Source organism: Mycetomoellerius zeteki, unplaced genomic scaffold (genome assembly GCF_001594055.1).
Source record: "Mycetomoellerius zeteki isolate Tzet28-1 unplaced genomic scaffold, Tzet1.0 scaffold1, whole genome shotgun sequence".
NCBI classification, from domain to species: Eukaryota; Metazoa; Arthropoda; class Insecta; order Hymenoptera; family Formicidae; genus Mycetomoellerius; species Mycetomoellerius zeteki.
The window spans coordinates 557,396-576,814 of NW_017255910.1; the positions used below are offsets into that span (position 1 = coordinate 557,396).

At 30.9% G+C, this 19,419-nt stretch overlaps 1 protein-coding gene and 1 long non-coding RNA gene across 2 annotated transcripts in view; one reads left to right on the plus strand and one right to left on the minus strand.

The window, feature by feature from the left end:
- The window catches only part of LOC108731143 (UDP-glucuronosyltransferase 2C1), a 22,512-nt gene continuing 3,093 nt past the window's right edge, over positions 1-19,419 (plus strand). Inside the window, exons 1-6 of the mRNA XM_018461296.1 lie at positions 1-414; positions 6,371-6,441; positions 6,529-6,627; positions 9,110-9,249; positions 10,928-11,241; positions 18,098-18,317. Of these exons, the coding sequence (XP_018316798.1) occupies positions 226-414; positions 6,371-6,441; positions 6,529-6,627; positions 9,110-9,249; positions 10,928-11,241; positions 18,098-18,317 (1,033 nt within the window). The 5' untranslated portion in view covers positions 1-225. The remainder of the gene's footprint in view (positions 415-6,370; positions 6,442-6,528; positions 6,628-9,109; positions 9,250-10,927; positions 11,242-18,097; positions 18,318-19,419) is intronic.
- LOC108731174 (uncharacterized) overlaps positions 9,998-19,419 on the minus strand; it is an 18,430-nt gene continuing 9,008 nt past the window's right edge. The window contains exon 3 of the long non-coding RNA XR_001937007.1: positions 9,998-10,009. This is a non-coding gene — a long non-coding RNA (uncharacterized lncRNA). The remainder of the gene's footprint in view (positions 10,010-19,419) is intronic.

The following is a 19,419-nucleotide window of genomic DNA, read 5'->3' on the forward strand; positions in this document are numbered from 1 at the left end:
TGAGAAGCACCCGACCAATGGACATCCCGTTCACTTATTTACCGTGGCCCCAAGCAAACTGATCGTGGAACATGTATTGAATTTTTCATACGGATCGCCTCGTCTTTTTTCCGTCGCTCGAGCTCTTTTTAAAAATTCCTACGCGAGAGACCCGTAACCTCGATTCTTCCCTGAAAGATTGAACGGCCATTTCGCATCTACGAATGAAAGTAGTCTGTGTCCAAAATGCGCGTCGTGACAGTCGTATTGCTATCAATTTCGCTATTCTGTACTTTCCAACACAGTCACGGATACAACATCCTAGGTATTTGCCCAAGTGCAAGTTACAGCCACCAACAATCTTTTCAAGCATTGATGAAAGCACTGGCGTTTCGTGGTCATAAGATTACTGTTTTATCAACAGTTCCCTTAAAGGTAAATTTTTTCCTCATTTTTTTGCTCTAATCCTTTGTCTTTATACATCTAACATACATCATTTATTTATTTTGTGAATATAATATAAAAATGTTAAAATTTTTATATAAATAACTAGAAATTTTTGCAGCAAATTTTACTTTAAATTTATTAAATTATATCATTTTTAAAATAAAACATACAATTTAAGCATGTATGGGCATCATTTTTACAAATGTGTTAATACTTATACTTTAAACAAACTATATATACATAAAAGTTGTATGTTCAAAACATTCCCTTTTTATTAAACAACTTTGATTTTGTTTGTTATTATTATTATTGTTATAAACTAAAATTTAAAAAATGATAACAAAAGTCTAACTTTTTTTATAAGTACTTTAAGTATTCACAATATAACTTTTTCAAAGTTTCATTGCGATTCACTGATTAGTTACAAAGATATATTGGGTTGGGGGAAAAGTTCTGCGATATTTTGTTAGCTCAAAATTATAGATATAATATCTTCGTTAAAAATGATTAAAATTTAAATTTAAAAATTTTAAAGCTTGAAATCTTTACTTTCGAATGGTTACTATATTTTTGGAATTTATGTTAGTTTATTTTTATATATAGAAAACTACAATCTGAAAAAAAGGAAAATTTTTCTTCTCACTTTGTGGATCTGTCACATGCCAAAAAAATTTGCGAAAATTTTCGACTATCTATATCGTGAAAGTTTGGAGTTTTCCTTACAAAGTTCTTTTTTAAAAATGTTTCTATAATTTTTTGTTCTTGAGTTATTCGCGAGTTAAGCAAAAAGGAGCATTCCGACTTTGATTTGTCATAACTCCATTAAAACTCATCGTACTGCAATTAAAAAAGATTCTTATAGCTGAAACGTTGCTCTACCGAATAATATCATGCTAATTTTTTAAATGTGAAATATATAGAAATTTAAGTAAAAATGTGATATTACCATCCTTATAATCATTGCGCAATGGAAAAAAGGACAGTAATATCATATTTTTAACTTAAATGTGCATATATTCTATTTTTTTTTAAATTGTCAATTACACCACTTGATAGAGCAACGTTTCAGCTTTAAGAATTTCTTTTATTAATTACGGTACGATGATTTTTAACGGAGTAATGAGCAATCAAAATCAGAATGCTCTTTTATTTAATCTTTTATGTAACTTGGTAACAAAAAGTAGGAATATTTTTTAAAAACGAACTTTTAGAAAGAACTTTCACGTCAGATAGTTGAAAATTTCGCAACAAATATGTTGTGTATATAATTTTGAGCTAACAAAATTTTGCAGAAACTTTTCCTCCAACCCAATAGAACAAATAAATATTTTGTTTATTTAATGTACTTATATTAATGTACTATATTAAGAAGTTGAGATTTTTGTCATTTATTTTATAATACATTTTCATACATTTTTATTAAATCACCGATTTAAAAATTACTATTATTTATTGAAATAACTTATGATCCAAATAATAAACCGTCACCAAATTTTAAATGTGATTTAGGCCCAATTGCACCAACGTTACTTTGATTTTAAGCAAGACTTAAAACTCTCTCTGTCTCGTTTTAAAGCGAAAGAGAAACAGAGATAGAGAGAGCGTTAAACCTTGCTTAAAGTCAAAGTAACGTTGATGCAATTAGATCTTAGAGTAATCTGCAATTTTTTCATAATTATGTTGTTATGTTGAAATATCACTCATACGTCCTTAAAAAGACGTTAGTGTTTATTATATTTAAAACTTGTTACTGCAAAATTCATTAATTTGCTCACCCTTTTTACCCACCCGATATCGTTATGATTCAACGCTCTTGCCTATAATATATGTCGTTACTTGCGAGAATTATCACCAATAAAGCCGCTTTGTATTCGCTCAAGGCGTTACATTGTTCACTGTTATTTCCGTTTGGTCTCAATAAGCTTGCGACTTTAATCGCATTTCCAAGTGACTTTAATCATATTTCCAAATACTTTTAGATCATTAACAGTCTTTTTCAATATTAAATAAAATAGTAACTATTGAGACCGAAACTTGCATATAAGTTTTATTCAATTTTTTGCTCAGAGGAATCGTTACACAAAACAAATTTAATTTATAGTAACAGAGAATTTACAGTCTAATAAATATAGACATTAGATACTCATATAGACATTAGATGACTTTTTTTTCAAGCTTTTCTTTCTTCTATATTTCACTTATCCCATTTCTATTCGATTTTTTTTACGGTCTCGGGTTTTCTCAGATCGTTCGCCTGACGTCTCACTTCTTTCCATCTGCCTTGCGTAATCCTTCCCTTTTCTTTCTCCTTTCTTTCTCTCTCTTTCTCTCTCTTTCTAAACTCGAGTTCAAAGTTACGCAAACTTCGTTTAGCTTCAATTTACTTCTACTAACATTTCTCTTTGCTAAATGTGTCTTCTCACGGTTTGATGGTCCTGTTTCTTTCGCAACAAAATTAGAGATTAAATTGTTCACATAAACTGGATAAAACCTAACTAACGGAAACATAATTGCCTTGTACACAAACTATCGCGGTACTTTTGCTTTTTCCCGTAAATTTACAACAATTACTGATGCGCCATTCGAATATATTTTTTTTATTAATCTTTTTTATTTGTCTTTTTTATTTGTCTTTTATTTGTCTTTTGTAATATTTAAGAATAACTTTACTTTTATATTTATTATAGCACTACTTTATTACCTTAAGATTTTATATTATTTTTACATAAAAAGGCAATTACAAAAATATCTTCTCTTACATATAGAATAAAACTAGCAGTTATGGATCACTTTAAAAAAAATTCATATTTTTATCCAGAATAATATCGAACAATTAATAAAATGTTTAATAATTGTGATTGATCATAAAGATTACATTATGGGATGATCTTATTTCATTTCATTATCGTTTTATATATTTTAATTTGAAATAAAGTAATGATAATTATCCACATTTATACTAATTATCCTAATTTCTTCACTTCCAGATAAGTTGCAGTTAACCTTATCCAGAAGATATCTATATTGTATTCTGGGAGATATCTCTTGGATAAAGTTGTCTAGAGGTGAAGAAATTGAGCATTAGATCTCATGTACTAATTGCGTATTAATTCACCAAATGCTTTATCCTTTTTGGTGGCGTTACTACATTTAATTTTGTGCGCATGTATATTAATTTACTTTCAGTTTTTGTATTGAATGTAACGTGCATGTACATTACATTTAATGCACATTTGCATTAAATTTTATGCATATTCGCATTAAATTTCACATACAGGTCATTAAATTTCGTACACATATACATTATATTCCAGGTATGGGTACACTGATATACTTTTAATCTCTGTATTGAAATTTCATATACATAAACATTAAATTTCATAAAAATTTTATGGAAAACACATTAAATTTAATACAAATGTTCATTAACATAATTTTCGATTACAAAGACATTAAATTTAATGTACTTGTGTAACTTAAAAGTACATTAAATTTCATGTTTTTTAACAGAGTACATCCCATAAGAATAATATAATAAAAATGATTTACATATGCATATATCGTACACTGTTAAAAATGTCATGAAATTTAATGTACTTTAAGGACTATACAGACAGAATCTGTTATTTGGATACGGTACGATTGGACACAAGCCACTCAAAGCGCTTGAGACTAGAAAGCCCCTAGACCCGTTCGCTGTGATTGAAGGTCGATTTAAAAAAAAAGTAACGGAAATGTAACGAATAGTTACTTTCTCAAGTAACGGTAACTGTAATGAGTTATTTTTAAAAATCGGAAATTAGTAATAATAACTTGTTACTTTTTATATTCAGTAACGAGTAACTGTAACTTATTACTTTTTTAAAAAGTAACTTTCCATTCCCTGGAAATTACTAAAGGCCATCACACATACAAAAATTTTAGCCGTAAGACCGTAAGCAAATCGGTTAATCACAGTCGAGCGTTTTAAAACGCGTAATTTTGATTGTGATTGGTCAATTTGCTTGCGACCTTACGATTAAGACAAAAATTTTTGTGTGATAAAATACAATATTCTCAATTTCAACACCAATAATTGGGCACCAGGCATGAGAAAGTGTGCCACTCATTCGCAAATTTACACCAACTTCTTACTCAGATACAGAAATATCTAAAATATCATGAACGCTGATAGTTTTAATAAATGACTGCTTAGCCACGGTAGAGGGGGTGGTTCGTGGCCAGGAACGGAGGATACTTTAGAGAATGAGTAGGGCGAGACAGCAATAAAGTATGCACTGAAAAAAAAATTTGCAGATTTTAAATAAATATTTACTTCAATAGTACTAAGGAAATATTTATTTATAGTAAATAAATATTTATTCAAAATAAAACAGTTATGTTTAAATCGAATAAATATATGTTTTTATTTAATATACATTTAGTTAAATATACATTTAGTAAATATTTCGTTAATACACTATTGGAGTAAATATTTATTTAAAATCTGCAAATTTTTTTTCTGTGTGTAGAATTGGTAATAATAAAATGATAACAAATATATTTTCTCACTTGTTTACAATATTCCGTACACGCTGACAGATTAATGATCATGCGTTATACAAAGCTAGTTAAATAATAGGGTATTATTGCCCCTTCAAGCTACGTTCTCGATACACGATATTAGATAAAAGACTTCTCTCTGGACGGTGCGATCTCCAAATTTTAATGTAATTCTACAAACAGTTGATATAGTAATTAAGGAAATTAATCGTGAGACAAAGCTTAAAATGGTAGTCGACTGTGTTTAATTCGTCAACAAATCCGACCTCAAGCTCGACCGCGAGAATAACGAGAACTGTTACGAGGGAAGATCTTCGAGATTCTAGGACATATGAGAATATTATCTGAAATCTAAGATCTACTATCTCGACAGTAAGACGCAATACAAAAATATGACTCAACAATACGATACAAAATGACTTAGCCGCGGGTGTGTGTGTGTGTGTGTAAATAGTTGACTCGAATTTAACAGAATTAATACGATATCGGGCGTGATGGCACAATTTGTGCTGTGCGCTCGCAAATGCAATGCAGTTACTCGCAAAATGATCAGACTCAACGAAACTAAACGATATAATTGTGGATACACGTGTGATCCCTCCGATCTAGAAATCGGGGTCTTTACAATACGTTATGCTCGTCTCACCACGGAATCCTCCTAGTGCCTTCGGCTCTCGTAATTGGCCTCGTGAGTCATGTCGTCCTGCGTCCTCATACGTCCGACATTTCATAGATATTTGTAGTGGGATGTAAAGCGATGTTGTTTCTTTGAAAAACCTAGAAATCCTCCGCTTTCAAACAACGCCACTCTACGTCTCACTACGAATATCTACGAAAAACTAAGAATCTCTAAGACAAACAAACCTCACTCTACTTACCACTACGAATATATCCACAAAAAATTAAGAATTTCTAAGATTTTGTCTCAATCTATGTAATTTTTCGTAAAAATTTTTTCCAGAGTTATAACTCGAAAAGTACTCAATAAAAAATTATTTCATTATAATGTTTTAGAAAGGGATATCGGCTATTAGATTCTGAAATCAAAATTAAAGTGTTCTATTTTTAAAAAATCAATGATTTTTATCCTAACCTTGACCTGATCTTGATGACGCCAAGGTCAAATTGATAAGATCAGTAAATAGATCTTTTTGAACCCTACAACTTTTGTCTGAAAGACTTTTCTGTAAAACTTATATTTTACGAGATATTCAGGTCCCGACCTTTTTGGGACACCCTGTATAGGTATCATTTAATGGAAAACACTATAATTATTTAAATATAAAAAGTAATCCGGAACTAGTGCCTGACCCACATCTAGTGCTTTTATCCTAATTATGTATGCTAAAAATTTTCTGTATTTGTAATTGAAATATTCAAAAAAATGTTTCTTGTCTTGCAGGATGCTCCTCCGAATTATGAGAATGTTGACCTGTCATTTTCATATATAAGGAAGGATTGCACAGGATTAAGGTATACGTTCATCACATTTCGTAAATTAATACAAGTAAATTATTCTAAATCTAGAAAATTATTAATCGTAATTTTATAATTTGGTAGACATATAGGAGCCTACGTGCTTTTTCATCAAAATTTATTGGGAGCGAATCGTATATGCAGACATCAATTATTTAGTCCTGCTATTGATAAACTTATAGCGTAAGTTTAATGCAACAACAAGTAATCTAACAGTCCTTTTTTTACCTATATGGAAAAAACGGTTTCGCTGAAATATCTAAAAATTTAGATAGCAATCGGAAATAATAAAAGAAATCGGAAATACGCAATTCTGATAGAAATAAAAAAGTTACATAATAAGTGTCCTCTGAAAATAATTTTGTTGGACCGCTCCAAATAGTTATGTAGAATGTTCAGTTAGTTGCTAACATATCAAAATTTTTTGCAGCAGTATCATCATGCTTGAGCTACATAATTATTTTGACGATCCAATAAAATTATTTTCAATTAATAAAGGAAAGTCTGTTACGAATGGGCTATTAGGAATCGGCGCTGTAAATGTTGCGCCTAAGGGGATCCTAAAGTGAGCGCGAACTCCAACGAGGTCGCTGTTTTCCGATAAAATGTGACACATGAATACAGCTTTATGTACTACTACACCAATGTTTCACCGATTTCACGCACACATACGATAGGATTAGATATTATGAGCACTGCATGTAATATGAGCATCTTTTATATTTCTATAACGGTTGATACTAGTAGTGCCAACTGTTGTAAAAAGATGCATCTGTCTTCGCGACATTCCAATATGCTGCGAAGTTTAAACTAAATTTATATACTTCGGATATTTATCATAGAGGAGAAGGTGGTATTATGGCACCCCAGTTACATTTTACACAATAACTTTGTTAATAATCAATATTTAAGTTTAAAACTTGACAATTACATTCGTTAAAATGTTGTTGAATCAATTCTGGACTCAAAGTTACTACAAAATATTTATTACTTAGGATACTATTAATAAAAACGTGGCGACATTGCGTAATGACTCGAACAAAAAAAATGAGTGATAATGTGGCCTTCCATTAAAAAAAACCTTAAAATATTAGTTTTGTTTAGAAAACAGTATTTGGTTACAAAATTAAAAAAAAAGTAAAACATTTAAAATGTATGCAAATAAATATACATTCACATAACTTCTGCATATAAGCTGTTCACAATACTAAAAATCTCAGTATTAAAAATAGTAAACGTAATATAAACTATAGATTAACAGTAGAGTTACAATCGATTATCAAATAATTATTTTGATACGAAAACCTCAAAAAGGAGGTTGTGAGTAATCAATACCCATAGAGGGCCACATTAGCAAAATGCCATGCTATTGTTTAATTGCATAACTCAAAATATATACAGTCAAGTAATATGTTAAATAACAAATAACATACTCAAAAATACATATATTCATTTGATAATACGCTCAAAGCTTTGCCTCAAGGTTTTGCCTCGCTTGGTTTTGTTTCTTTTTGCTAAATTCGTTCTTTTCGTGCAAAAACACGTCGAATGAGCCTAGTTTTATCGAGATTCGACGTAAGGGAACTAAACTTATAATATTTACCAGACGTAAATCTCTTTAAAGGAATGAAATATTGCCACTCTTTTTTAAGAAGTGAAACATTTTCACTCTTTTTCAAAACTGACTGTATTTTCACTCTTTTAGAGTGAGATTTCATTTCAAGAAGTTTGGGAGTAAATACTGTCAGAGTCGTCACTAAAGTAGTCATATAGCCCTGTATTGTGGTTAGTCTACTAGCCCCATCCGTTTATTTTTTGAAAACATTAACAGTATACGATAAAACAAAGACAGATAAACAAAAAAATCTGTTGGACTTTATTAAGTAAGAACTACGCTTACTATCTAAATGGAAATAAAATATCTCAGATAATTATATACGATTGTAAAACAAAAACTTTAAGAATAAAAATGTTTACTTAGGTGTACGATTTTTGAAAATTGTAGCGTAACTTCTATCATAGATGTATTAGCAATGAGATGTTACAGCAGACTGAGCGGCAGTCGCTGCTGCGTGCTCAGACGGGTTTACGCGTGTATTATTCTACTTACCCCTATAGTTTACTGACCCCGATCTCCTCTACGGCGTGGTACTTGATACGTAAAATTCACAACAAATAAAAATATTGATAAAATTAAAACATAAGTATATACTTTTTCAGAAATTAAATCCATGTATGGTGTTGTACTCCATAGAATTTTTTCTTTAGAATGTCTGGAACATTATTAACTCTTTGACTATAAGTTAATCAAACTCTTAATTCTCTCACGTATAGTGTAAAAAATGAACTGTAACAGATAGTCATTGTCTAAAAATTATTTTCAGATTCTATGTGTATTTAGTTAAATTTTTAGATACTTTAGCAAAACCGATTTCACTAAATATAAGTAAATTTTAATTAAGCATAAAATATTCAGCATCTATTCTCAAATACTAAATAAGTCAAAATGTTAATAGTCGTGGATTACACGAGATTCTACAATCTAATAAATTAACAACACATTTCCATCGTCCCATTTTTAAATGCGGAGACGAAAATGATAATTTTAATATAGCTTTACGAATAATATCCAAAAACAAATCCAATTCGAATTTGCTTGTTATAGAAGCAACAAGACATTCGACGCAATCATTATAGAACAATTATGGTACCAATGTTATTACGCCCTCGTAAAGCACTATAACTTCCCCGTGCTGATTGGATTTTTGAGCGTAGGCAACTTGCCCTACGTAATGGATTCCATAGGTGGGCATATCGTGCATGTCGAACAACTTTCGTGATTTCGTCGGCCTAGCAGTTTTATTGTTTACAAAAGTCATCTAGCGCAGGTAACAACTGGGAGTGCAAACCTGGTCGGACAGTCGTTCCGCAACGTCTCTACTGGGTTTGCACCTACCCAGGTTGGCATCGTCAACGAACGTCGTTAAGTGCGCGCGGAAATTGACGTAAATTGTCGTTAAAGCAGAAAGTGCGAGCAATCCGAGAGACCGAGTCTTTGTGGAAAAGGATAGATTACTAGGTAGTGCTTTAACTTGTACCGGTCTGACCCGAAGAATGCCGGAGAAAAGGTGGCGAAGGATGACGCGCCGGCTCGCCGCCATTCGATTCCTTTACCTGGACGTAATTGAAGATACCCGAAAGTACTCTTCCGGATGAACGTAATAGACCGTGAAATGAATCGCTGTGGCTGCTACTGAAATATTTCAATTAAAGCCAGGCGAGTTTTGCGAAGGCGAACCGCGTTTCGAAGTAGTAACGTTCCCCATTGATCTGACACAATCACTGTGTTGAGTTTTCGAAGAAATAGATACCTGACTGTAACAGATTGCACTTCCTTCTCTTGACTTGCGAGAAAATTTACAATGTAATAACGCGTTTCTCTACTCATTCGAAGAGAAGCAATAAAAGAAAAGAAGTTCTAAATCTTTAAAGAGCGCATCGCACAATAGAGTACTCTTGCTTGTAGCATATCACTCCCTTGCACTTTGTTTCAAAAGTGATACAACTAAAAAAATTATAATAAGTTTCTCAAAGAAGGAAAAAAAACTATTTTTCAATTTGACAGAAAATTATTGATTAAGTAATGTATAATAATATCAAAAAGAATTCTTAATATGATCAAACGTAATTTTTATATTATTTTTGTTTTACAATTCTTAATCCTGTTCGTCTACTCACTATAGGATCATATCATTTGAATCAATGAGTTAAAAAGCTATAATATTAAAATAAAAAAATCACAGTAAAAAGATTTTACATTAACAAATGAAGTGTACAAATACTTACTACTGAAAATGTTTCTAAATAAAATATTAAATATATTACTAAAAAAAAAATAAATTACATCAGTGTCAAAGGGTTTGCGGGTTATCGCCGTGTCGTGATCTATTGCTAATGTTAATGTTTCATGAACTTTGCCGTTCACTTCATCAGGACGAGAAGTGCACTGATATTTCAAGTTGACGAAGTAAATGGCAAGGTTCATGAAACGTTGGCATTAGCAATGGATCACGAAGCGACGATAATCCGCAAACCCTTTCGCATCTATGAAGAAAATACCTGTGGAAGCCTCAAAAGTATTAAATAAACTACATATTAAGCCAAACAATTCAAACAGACTAGCAGAGTTAAATCTTTTTGACTTGTAATAATTTTTTTTATGAAATTATATCATTTTACTTTTGATGATTGATAAGACAATGTTTAACTCATTTATGGTAATAACTTGAAAATCGCGTCTTTTCAGTTATGTTATTTTTTTTAAATAAAAGCGATATAACTTATAAATAACTCCGAAAAACTCGAAGCTACGTATTTTAAACTTTTACATTACACAATTGAATATGCCGTATTTTATAAGCAGCTAGTTTTTGAAATACTTTTTTTATTTAAAAAATGTTATTACGTGACTTATGGTTGGCAGGAAATCCAGACGATCCTAACTTTAATCCAGACATGACGTATCCATTTACTGATAGAATGACAATCAACGAGCGGATAATGAATATCCTTTACACAACATATACAAGATTATATTATCAATACTGGCATCTACCAAATGCTCAACGAATGGCTAATAAACGGACTCCTGGCACATCTGTTTACGACATAGATAAAAATTTCAGTCTAGTGATTCTGGGCAACAATCACGTGTTCGGTTACCCGAAGCCGCTACTGCCACATGTGATCGAAGTTCACAGTTTGCATATTTTGGAAAACCCTGGTTCCTTGCCTAAAGTAAGTAATTATAATTATATTTAAAAGAAGAAACAATTGGTGTAATATGCGTAAGATAGTTTGAACATTCAGTTAGCATCAAAGAATAGATTTTGTAATTATTTAGTACGAGGGTAATACAAATTTGAATTAAGAATGTTATTAATTGCACAATTGTAGGCATGAAATATATTGATAGTTATATTTTATGATAGCTATCTTCGATATTTTCATTTATACTTCAATTTACTTTTTTTTAACCATACATTAATTTAGTAAAAAATCTTGCAATTATTTAGTATTGAAAAAATAATAAATTTTAAATAAGGAAATTATAAAATGCATAATTGTAGAGACAAAATATATTGATAGTTTTCTTTTAAGCCGTTTCCACTTGCTTCAGGTTTCTTTTAATCAGTAGCAAAGGGGGGCGGAGGGGACGGTCCGCGGGCGTCATCTTGACAAGGGCGCCAATGAATGGTCAACAGAAACATTTCTTGCACGTATAATTCGATGGGATTTCACAGAAATACTACCAAATTTAACTGTAGTCTCATGAATTTTTCTGATCATAAGCGTGAATGTTGCTACTTGCGAACGAAGCTTTTCAATGTTAAAGCTTATTGAAACCTACTTTCGTTCAACAATGAGTCAGATACAAAATGAACTTGCTAGAAACTTGCTAGAAACTTGCTAGAAGCTTTAACCTAAATTTTGGTATCCTATGCGTTACATTTGGTTGCGTACAGTTTTGGGCAGGAGAGTGGCTGTATTGACGTTGAATGACCCATATGTATATAAAATTTAATAGACTAAATAAATTATTTGTTAATTAATCTATTAGTGGTTGCCAATAAATAATAGTAAGTAGTAGAGTAGTATAAATGCTAGTAAATAATAGTTCAACGCGAAAAAGGCATGGGTGCGGGGACAAAAAGGACTGCTCCGGGCGCTGCCATCCCTTGCTACGCCACTGCTTTTAATCGTACATTTACAGTAAAAGACTTTAGATTATAAAATGAAATTAAATAATTTAATGATTTAAACGAACATTTTTCTTACTTGAGTAGCATCTAGAATTGATATTTTTACGTCGATTAAACCTTTGCTTCTCGTAGTTCTAAGTACATCTCAGAAAGGCGAAATTGTATGTCGTACGAGAATGATTTCTCTCGGGAAAATACATTCTCACAGGTGACCAATAATAGTCAGATGATAGAAGTTTACCAACAACTCAGCGTAGCGATGTAAAAGTAAATGTCATTGCTATTTACCGCGAACCATTCTAAGTCTCCTAAGGGATGACAAGAAAAATATTATTGAAAGAGTATTTCCTTGAAGATCCTTCACGTAGAAAAAATAACGCGGAATAGCCTCTATGTATATAATATTACAATAGCTATTTGCGACTCTCGCAATCAATCTAGAAATGTGCTGTTGAAAACATTCGTTTATAACAATTATTTAACACGGTTGATGTATTAAATTGTAAACTAATAATTTAATCATTGAAAGTGCATTTCTCCTTTTTAACTTAAAACTAAATTAAAGTTTACACTGGTTTTTAATTAAAAATTAGACATTTGGTTGAAACATTAACCATACATTAATTTTAAATCTATATTAAGAGAAAGGCAAAGAAGTACAGAAATTGAAAAAATTAACTTGATTAATAAATTTATAAAAAAAATAATAATAAAAATTGTAATTCGATAAAGATAAAAACTATTAAACATTTTATAACTGCCTTTTAGTTCCACCAAAAAAATGAATTTAAAAAAAATAGATATATCTGTATACTAGTACAAAGATGCTTAAAGATAATGCAGTTGCCACGTGATGCCAAACGATATCGAGAACGGAACGTGACCGCAGCAATGTATAATCATCTTTATACACATGCACCAGAATGTATCGAAATCCGTGAATAGTTATAATTAATAGGACAAAGCCTTTGGCTACACGTTGCGCATATGGAACTACCATTGCCATGTCTGCCATAAAAGCTAGTAGAGGTTTCGCAATTAACAAAGGAAGTTACATTATCAGTAATATCAGTCGCATAATAGCACAATCGGTTCCATTTGCATCCTGTCGCAACAATTGCTAACGCAATTTTGAAAGTAGGTTACGAATAAATGTATTTTATAAAACGAGATGGCTTCTTTTATCTACAAATTTATTGTGTACAGCTTCGTTTGCCTACATCACTTCTGCCGACAGTTCGTTTGCGCACAAAAATTATTGCCTACAGCTCGATTGCCCATCCCTGTAGCAAAAATCGTCATAGTTATATCACAACAATCATGATTACATCATCGTAACGTGCGAATGTCCGCTTTATCACAAACGTGATGTCATAGCAATGTCATGATGTGCGAATGCTTTGTAACATATGTTATTTTGTTATGACAATCCCACAGTGTCATTATATTTTTTTATTGATTATTGTGACTATATTGTGACGTAAATGTGACTCTTCTATAAGGATACATGTACTATTCTCTACTTTAAAACATAAATTCTTTGCTTTAAAAATACAAATTATTTCTTACGTAATTTCATTTTAATTTTTAATTTTATTAAAATTACAAGTATGTATTTTCTCACAATCAATTGGCACGCTGGATGATCTCAAAGAATTAAGATCTTAAATACGAAATATTCGTAAAACGTAAAAAATTTTTTTTCAAAAAGTTTCTGAGAAAAAAGTATGGAGAACGCCTCAGGAACATATAGACAGAGGAAAAATTTTTTTTAACATTAATAAGATAGTTTAAAACCAGATTAAAAATCAGTAATAAAATGCGCATAAAGCCGAAACAATAAAATTTGCAATCAATCGGTAAAAAGTAAGACGTAGATTGAAATTTTCATGGTTGCAAATCTACCCAGAGAACATGAATGTCTGAAAGACGTCCAAAAGACATCTTGAACGAGACAGCTTTAAAACTTTTCCAAAAGACGCTTTTTAGCCGCCTTTCAAACATTTTCGAAAGATGTCAGAAAATTATTCAAGTTTTGGAGTATATGTAGCAATTTAACATTATCGACTGCAAATTTCACTTATAACACCAAGTGCATGACATGGTCAATCTGAATATGTCTGAATATAATACGTAACCTATAAATGATATAAAAGTATGTATGGATATAACCTATATATGGATGTCAATTAATTTAGCATTCCAATATTTTGTATTATATTATAGTGTTCTACAACTACATAATTATGCGAAGCTGTTCGGAAATGCATTGACAAGAGAAAGAATACGAAGTAGCAGTTGGAATTACCGGATAAATCGGTATATAAATGATATCATACTTAATATATATTTTCAATGACGATCTACTATCTGTCACAATTATAAATCGTTATTGAAAATATGTATTAAGTACCATCATCATTTATGTACCGATTTATCAGGTAATTCCAACTTCTGTTTCGTATACTTCTTCTTGTCAACGCGTTTCCGTATCAGTAATTTTTATTTTTTTTCAGACAAATGTCTGAAGCAAGTCTTAAGGATAATGTCTGTAAGACGTCATAAAGGCAATGTCTGTAAGATGTCTTAAGGATGTTTTTAGAACGTCATAAATCGACGCATAAGACATCTTAAAAACATATTGACGTTATTCTAATATTTCCAAAAAATGTCTCATGAATTTTAGAATGTCTTTGTGATGTTTTATAAAACGTCTCAATGTTCTCTGGGTTTTTATTTTATTCTACAGTTATCGGTGGTGTACAAAAGAGTGGAAGAAGCAATCATAATCAAAAACAATTGAGTGTGCTAGAGGTCAAATTTATTAGCATGTTTATTCAAATTAACGTGTTAGTTCGTTGTGGTACAAATTCTGAAAATTTGAATATTACATTTTTTTTAAATGTACAATAATATTCAAAATACACAAAAAACATTAATTTCAGTTAATAAATAGTATAAACTGTGGAAACATTTTTTTTATTTATTCTACAATATTAATTCAAATTTTGCTATTTACTGAAACTTCTGAGCTGTAGGCAACATTGTAAAATATTTTTAAATCTCTTTATACAGGATGTCCCATTTTAATGTCCCACCCCAAATAACTTTTTTATTTTTTATTTTAAATCTTTTAGAAAAAATATTTCAAGCAAAAGTTGTATGGCTTTGAGGGAGACATAAGATAGTATCATTAGTTTGATCTTGAATAGTTGCTTGAAGGTCACGTGAAGGTTACCTTCAATTTCTTAAATGGAAACCTTTATTTTTCATTGCATATTCTTGTAGCTTAACTCGAGAGCTTTCCAAAACACTATAATAAAATATTTTTTCATTAAGGGGAGGTTCTCATCTAGAGGTCCAAAAATACGGTGATTTTCTTGATTTTTTTTTTCATAGAAGAAAGTAAATGAACAACTTGAGTTTTTTGACAGTTATTTATTGACTCTTAAAGTGTAGAAAAATATTTTTTTTGGTGCATAAAAGTATCATGGGAAGTGTTAATACGCCGTCGAACGTCACGTTGAAAAAAAAAGGTACCCAAACGGTCTCCATCGCACAACACGTTCATGTCATCTGAAATGAAAAAACCAAAAAATTTTATAAATTATATATTTATTGGAGCTTGAACCTATAATATCAATAAAAAGTCGAAAATTACAAAAATGGCGGACATGTGAATTTTTAGTACCGTTTTTTCACATTTTTTGCTCTTTAAAAGTGCTCTAAAAATAAAAAAAAACGACAAATATCATCTGAATTTAGGTTTAGGATCCAATAAATTTTATCTACTTTAAAATAAAAAAAATCCAAGTCAATCCATCGAGTAGTTCTTGAGATTGGAGACCAGTTTGAAAAACATGATTTTTCAGAAAACGCGTTTTAAGATTTGGTTAACGATTTTTTCGAGTTATTAACAAAATAATGTACCTTATAGCTAATCAGCAATTCTAGGGCCATATATCAATCCTTCGTCGACTTCATATTGCTCCATTTCAGCAATTTGGGCGGCTTTCTTCGATACAGGCGCGCATTTCAAAAAGATTGATGTGAGATACTCATTACGAGCGCAAACTCAATTTTCTCAATTTTCGTGAAAAAAGATGGGTTCCTTTCTTATGCGATAACTTTTTTATGCAATCGTTATCGGCCAAACCGCTTTGGGAACATATTCTACACATCATAAGCTATCGAAAAATGCAAAAAAAAATCGATTCTTTAGTCGAGTTTCATGAGAATCTCCCCTCAAGTAGGGGAGACTGGGGACAAAAGTAACATTTTGACTTTTAAGTGTTATAACAGTTAAAATATGATATTTACATTTAAAAAATATGTATCTTTAGATATAGAATTTATTTAGATACAAAATTTTCTTTGGTTTAATTATTTTATGTAACTAGAAAAAAAGTTATGTTTGTTTAAAGACTGTGAGGAATTTTGGTACAACCGTCCCCTAGGGACGATAGTAACGATTATAGATAGATTATAGATAGATAACAGTAGAAGGGGATAATTGTATCACATTTGCCAGAGGTACGTAACACAACAACATAAGTCATACTCTTTCTTGCAGCTGCATAAATGGATATCTGGTCCTTCATAACTTCTTTAAATGTCTTTGTTTATATAAAGACACTTCTTTTATATAGTTTTTCTCTTATCTGTCTTGTGTTTTCTTGTTAATGGGATTCTATGAAGAAAAATACAAATAACATTGTACAAAATAATACTAAAATAAAATCAAATAAGTTTGGGAATAATTGTAATGTTACAACTGATCCCAGGCATTGATGTTACTATTGTCCCCTAATGATATTTTATGATTTATAGTAAATTTTTTAAATAAAAACCTAAATAAAAATCAACCCAAATGTACAAACCATCAACGCAGATATTCATTAAAATATATTATGATAATACACTATACCTTCATTATAAAGAAAAAAAAATATTTTAGATTTTGTGCACGCAATAAAACTTACTTGATGCATGAAAAAAATAATTTTTGCTCCTGCACTCGTGCACGTTCCGCGAGAATCAGTATGTAACGAACGATTCAATGCCGATCTGTCTACAGAATTTTACCATGCAGCCGCATACACATATCTATTATAGTTTAAAAAATATTACTATTGTCCCGTGTTACTTTTGTCCCTGGTCTCCCCTACTTTTTTAGTTATGATGCTCGAAAGTTACAGTACCTCCGGCATTTAGCATTATCCAAAGTGTCCGACCGACAGTTAAAACTTCTTAAATATTGTTTAAGATCATGAACTAAATAACATTTGTTAAGATCAAGGTCATTGGAAGTTGTTCCTCTTATTTTCATTTTTACACTAAAAATTCATTTTAACATAAAAGTGAAAATAAGCTGTACAATTTCCAATCGCCTTGATTTTGATAAATGTTATCCAGTTCATGGTCCTAAAAGTCCTTTAAGAGGTTTTAGTTGTCGGTCGGACATCTTAATTAACGCTAAATGCCGGAGATACTGTAACTTTCGATTATAACTAAAAAAAGTACTTCATGAAAAAATATTTTATTATAGTGTTTTGGAAAGCTCTTGGAGGTAAGCTCGAGAATATCTAATCAAAAATAGGGATTTCTATTTAAGAAATTGAAGGTGACCTTCACGTGACCTTCCAGCAACTATTCAAGGTCAAACTAATGACACCATCTTATGTCCCCCTCAAAGCCATGCAACTTTTGTCTGAAACATTTTCTTCTAAGATCAAAAATAAAAAAGTTATTTGGGGTGGGACATTAAAATGGGACACCCTGTATATTACATGCTGCTTGTCATTAAAGATAAAACTTGAACCAAAATACTTATCACTACATATGTCACACTTCTCAGTTCTCATTAAACGTAATTTTCATTACTATTTTAGGATATTCACGAATTTTTGGACAATGCTCAAGATGGTGCTATTTATTTCTCTCTGGGTTCAAATCTGCAAACTGACCAACTACCTGCAGGACCTTTGACCGCATTGTGCAACGCCCTAGGCTCGCTTAAGCAAAGAGTTCTATGGAAACATGATGGTAACATGGCTATTCATGCGACCAACATCAAATTTGTAAAATGGGTGCCTCAACAAGCAGTATTAGGTAAGACTGCCCAAGGCTAAACTGACCAACTCTTTAACCTCATTCTCTTCGAAAGAAGCGGATCAACTGCTGCGAGATATGCATTTACAAAACGGTTCGATGAGAAGCATTCTATACTGAAATTTCTTTGTGCTTGAAGATAGGGAATCGATAAAATTATAAAAAGGGTAGACCATGCAAGGCAAAGAGAGAAAGAGAGAGAGAGAGAGAGAGAGAAAAAGAGAGAGAAAGATTTTACTTCATAATCTTATTTTAGTTTTATATAGCTATAATGGTACTTATTATATTTACAATACAATTAATATTTTATTCTAATTTTAATACTAATTTTGATACTAGCTGCAACAGAAGTTTAAAGATATTTAGTAATAGCAACACATGATTATGTAAAATAATGATGTATTATACATAGCGAATAATCTTAACTGTAAGAATTTGCTATGAATTTAATTATTTAATTGCACTTATGTAACACACAAAAATTTAATGCATTGAGATTTTCTTAAGATTTTCTTGAAAGGATTACCGCGAATTAATTATAAAATCTATTATAAAATTATATATGAAATTGTTAAATTTTAGACATTCTACTTAATTTAAATAAAGTTTTTTTTATCGAGTCAATACAGTAAATATCATTAATCAATTTATATTTCGCTGGTCGCAAGTAACGATTACTAAAGAAAACAATTTTATTAACTTTATATTAGTACTGAAACTCTTCCAACTCGTGAACGAAATGTAAAATTCTAACTTAATTGCCCGATCTTATAAGAACCTCATATATTGCCAAAGTACTTTAACTTCTTGTTCACTATTATTACGAATAAATTGAAAAATTTATACTTCGGCTTTTAATAATTACACTTCTATTTTTAACGTATACGATCACAAAGATTTATTGGATTCATTAAGCGAAATTTAGCACGAGAGAGAAATAACAGCCAGAAGAATGTATACGGACTATTACACAAGATATTCAACAGACTTGCGACTTCAACATTATCACTATCAAAAGACGTTAATTTCTCCAAGTGAATTCTCTGATCTGAACTGATCTTTTTTTATGGTTCGAAATCTTTAAATGATTCGAACTTAATTA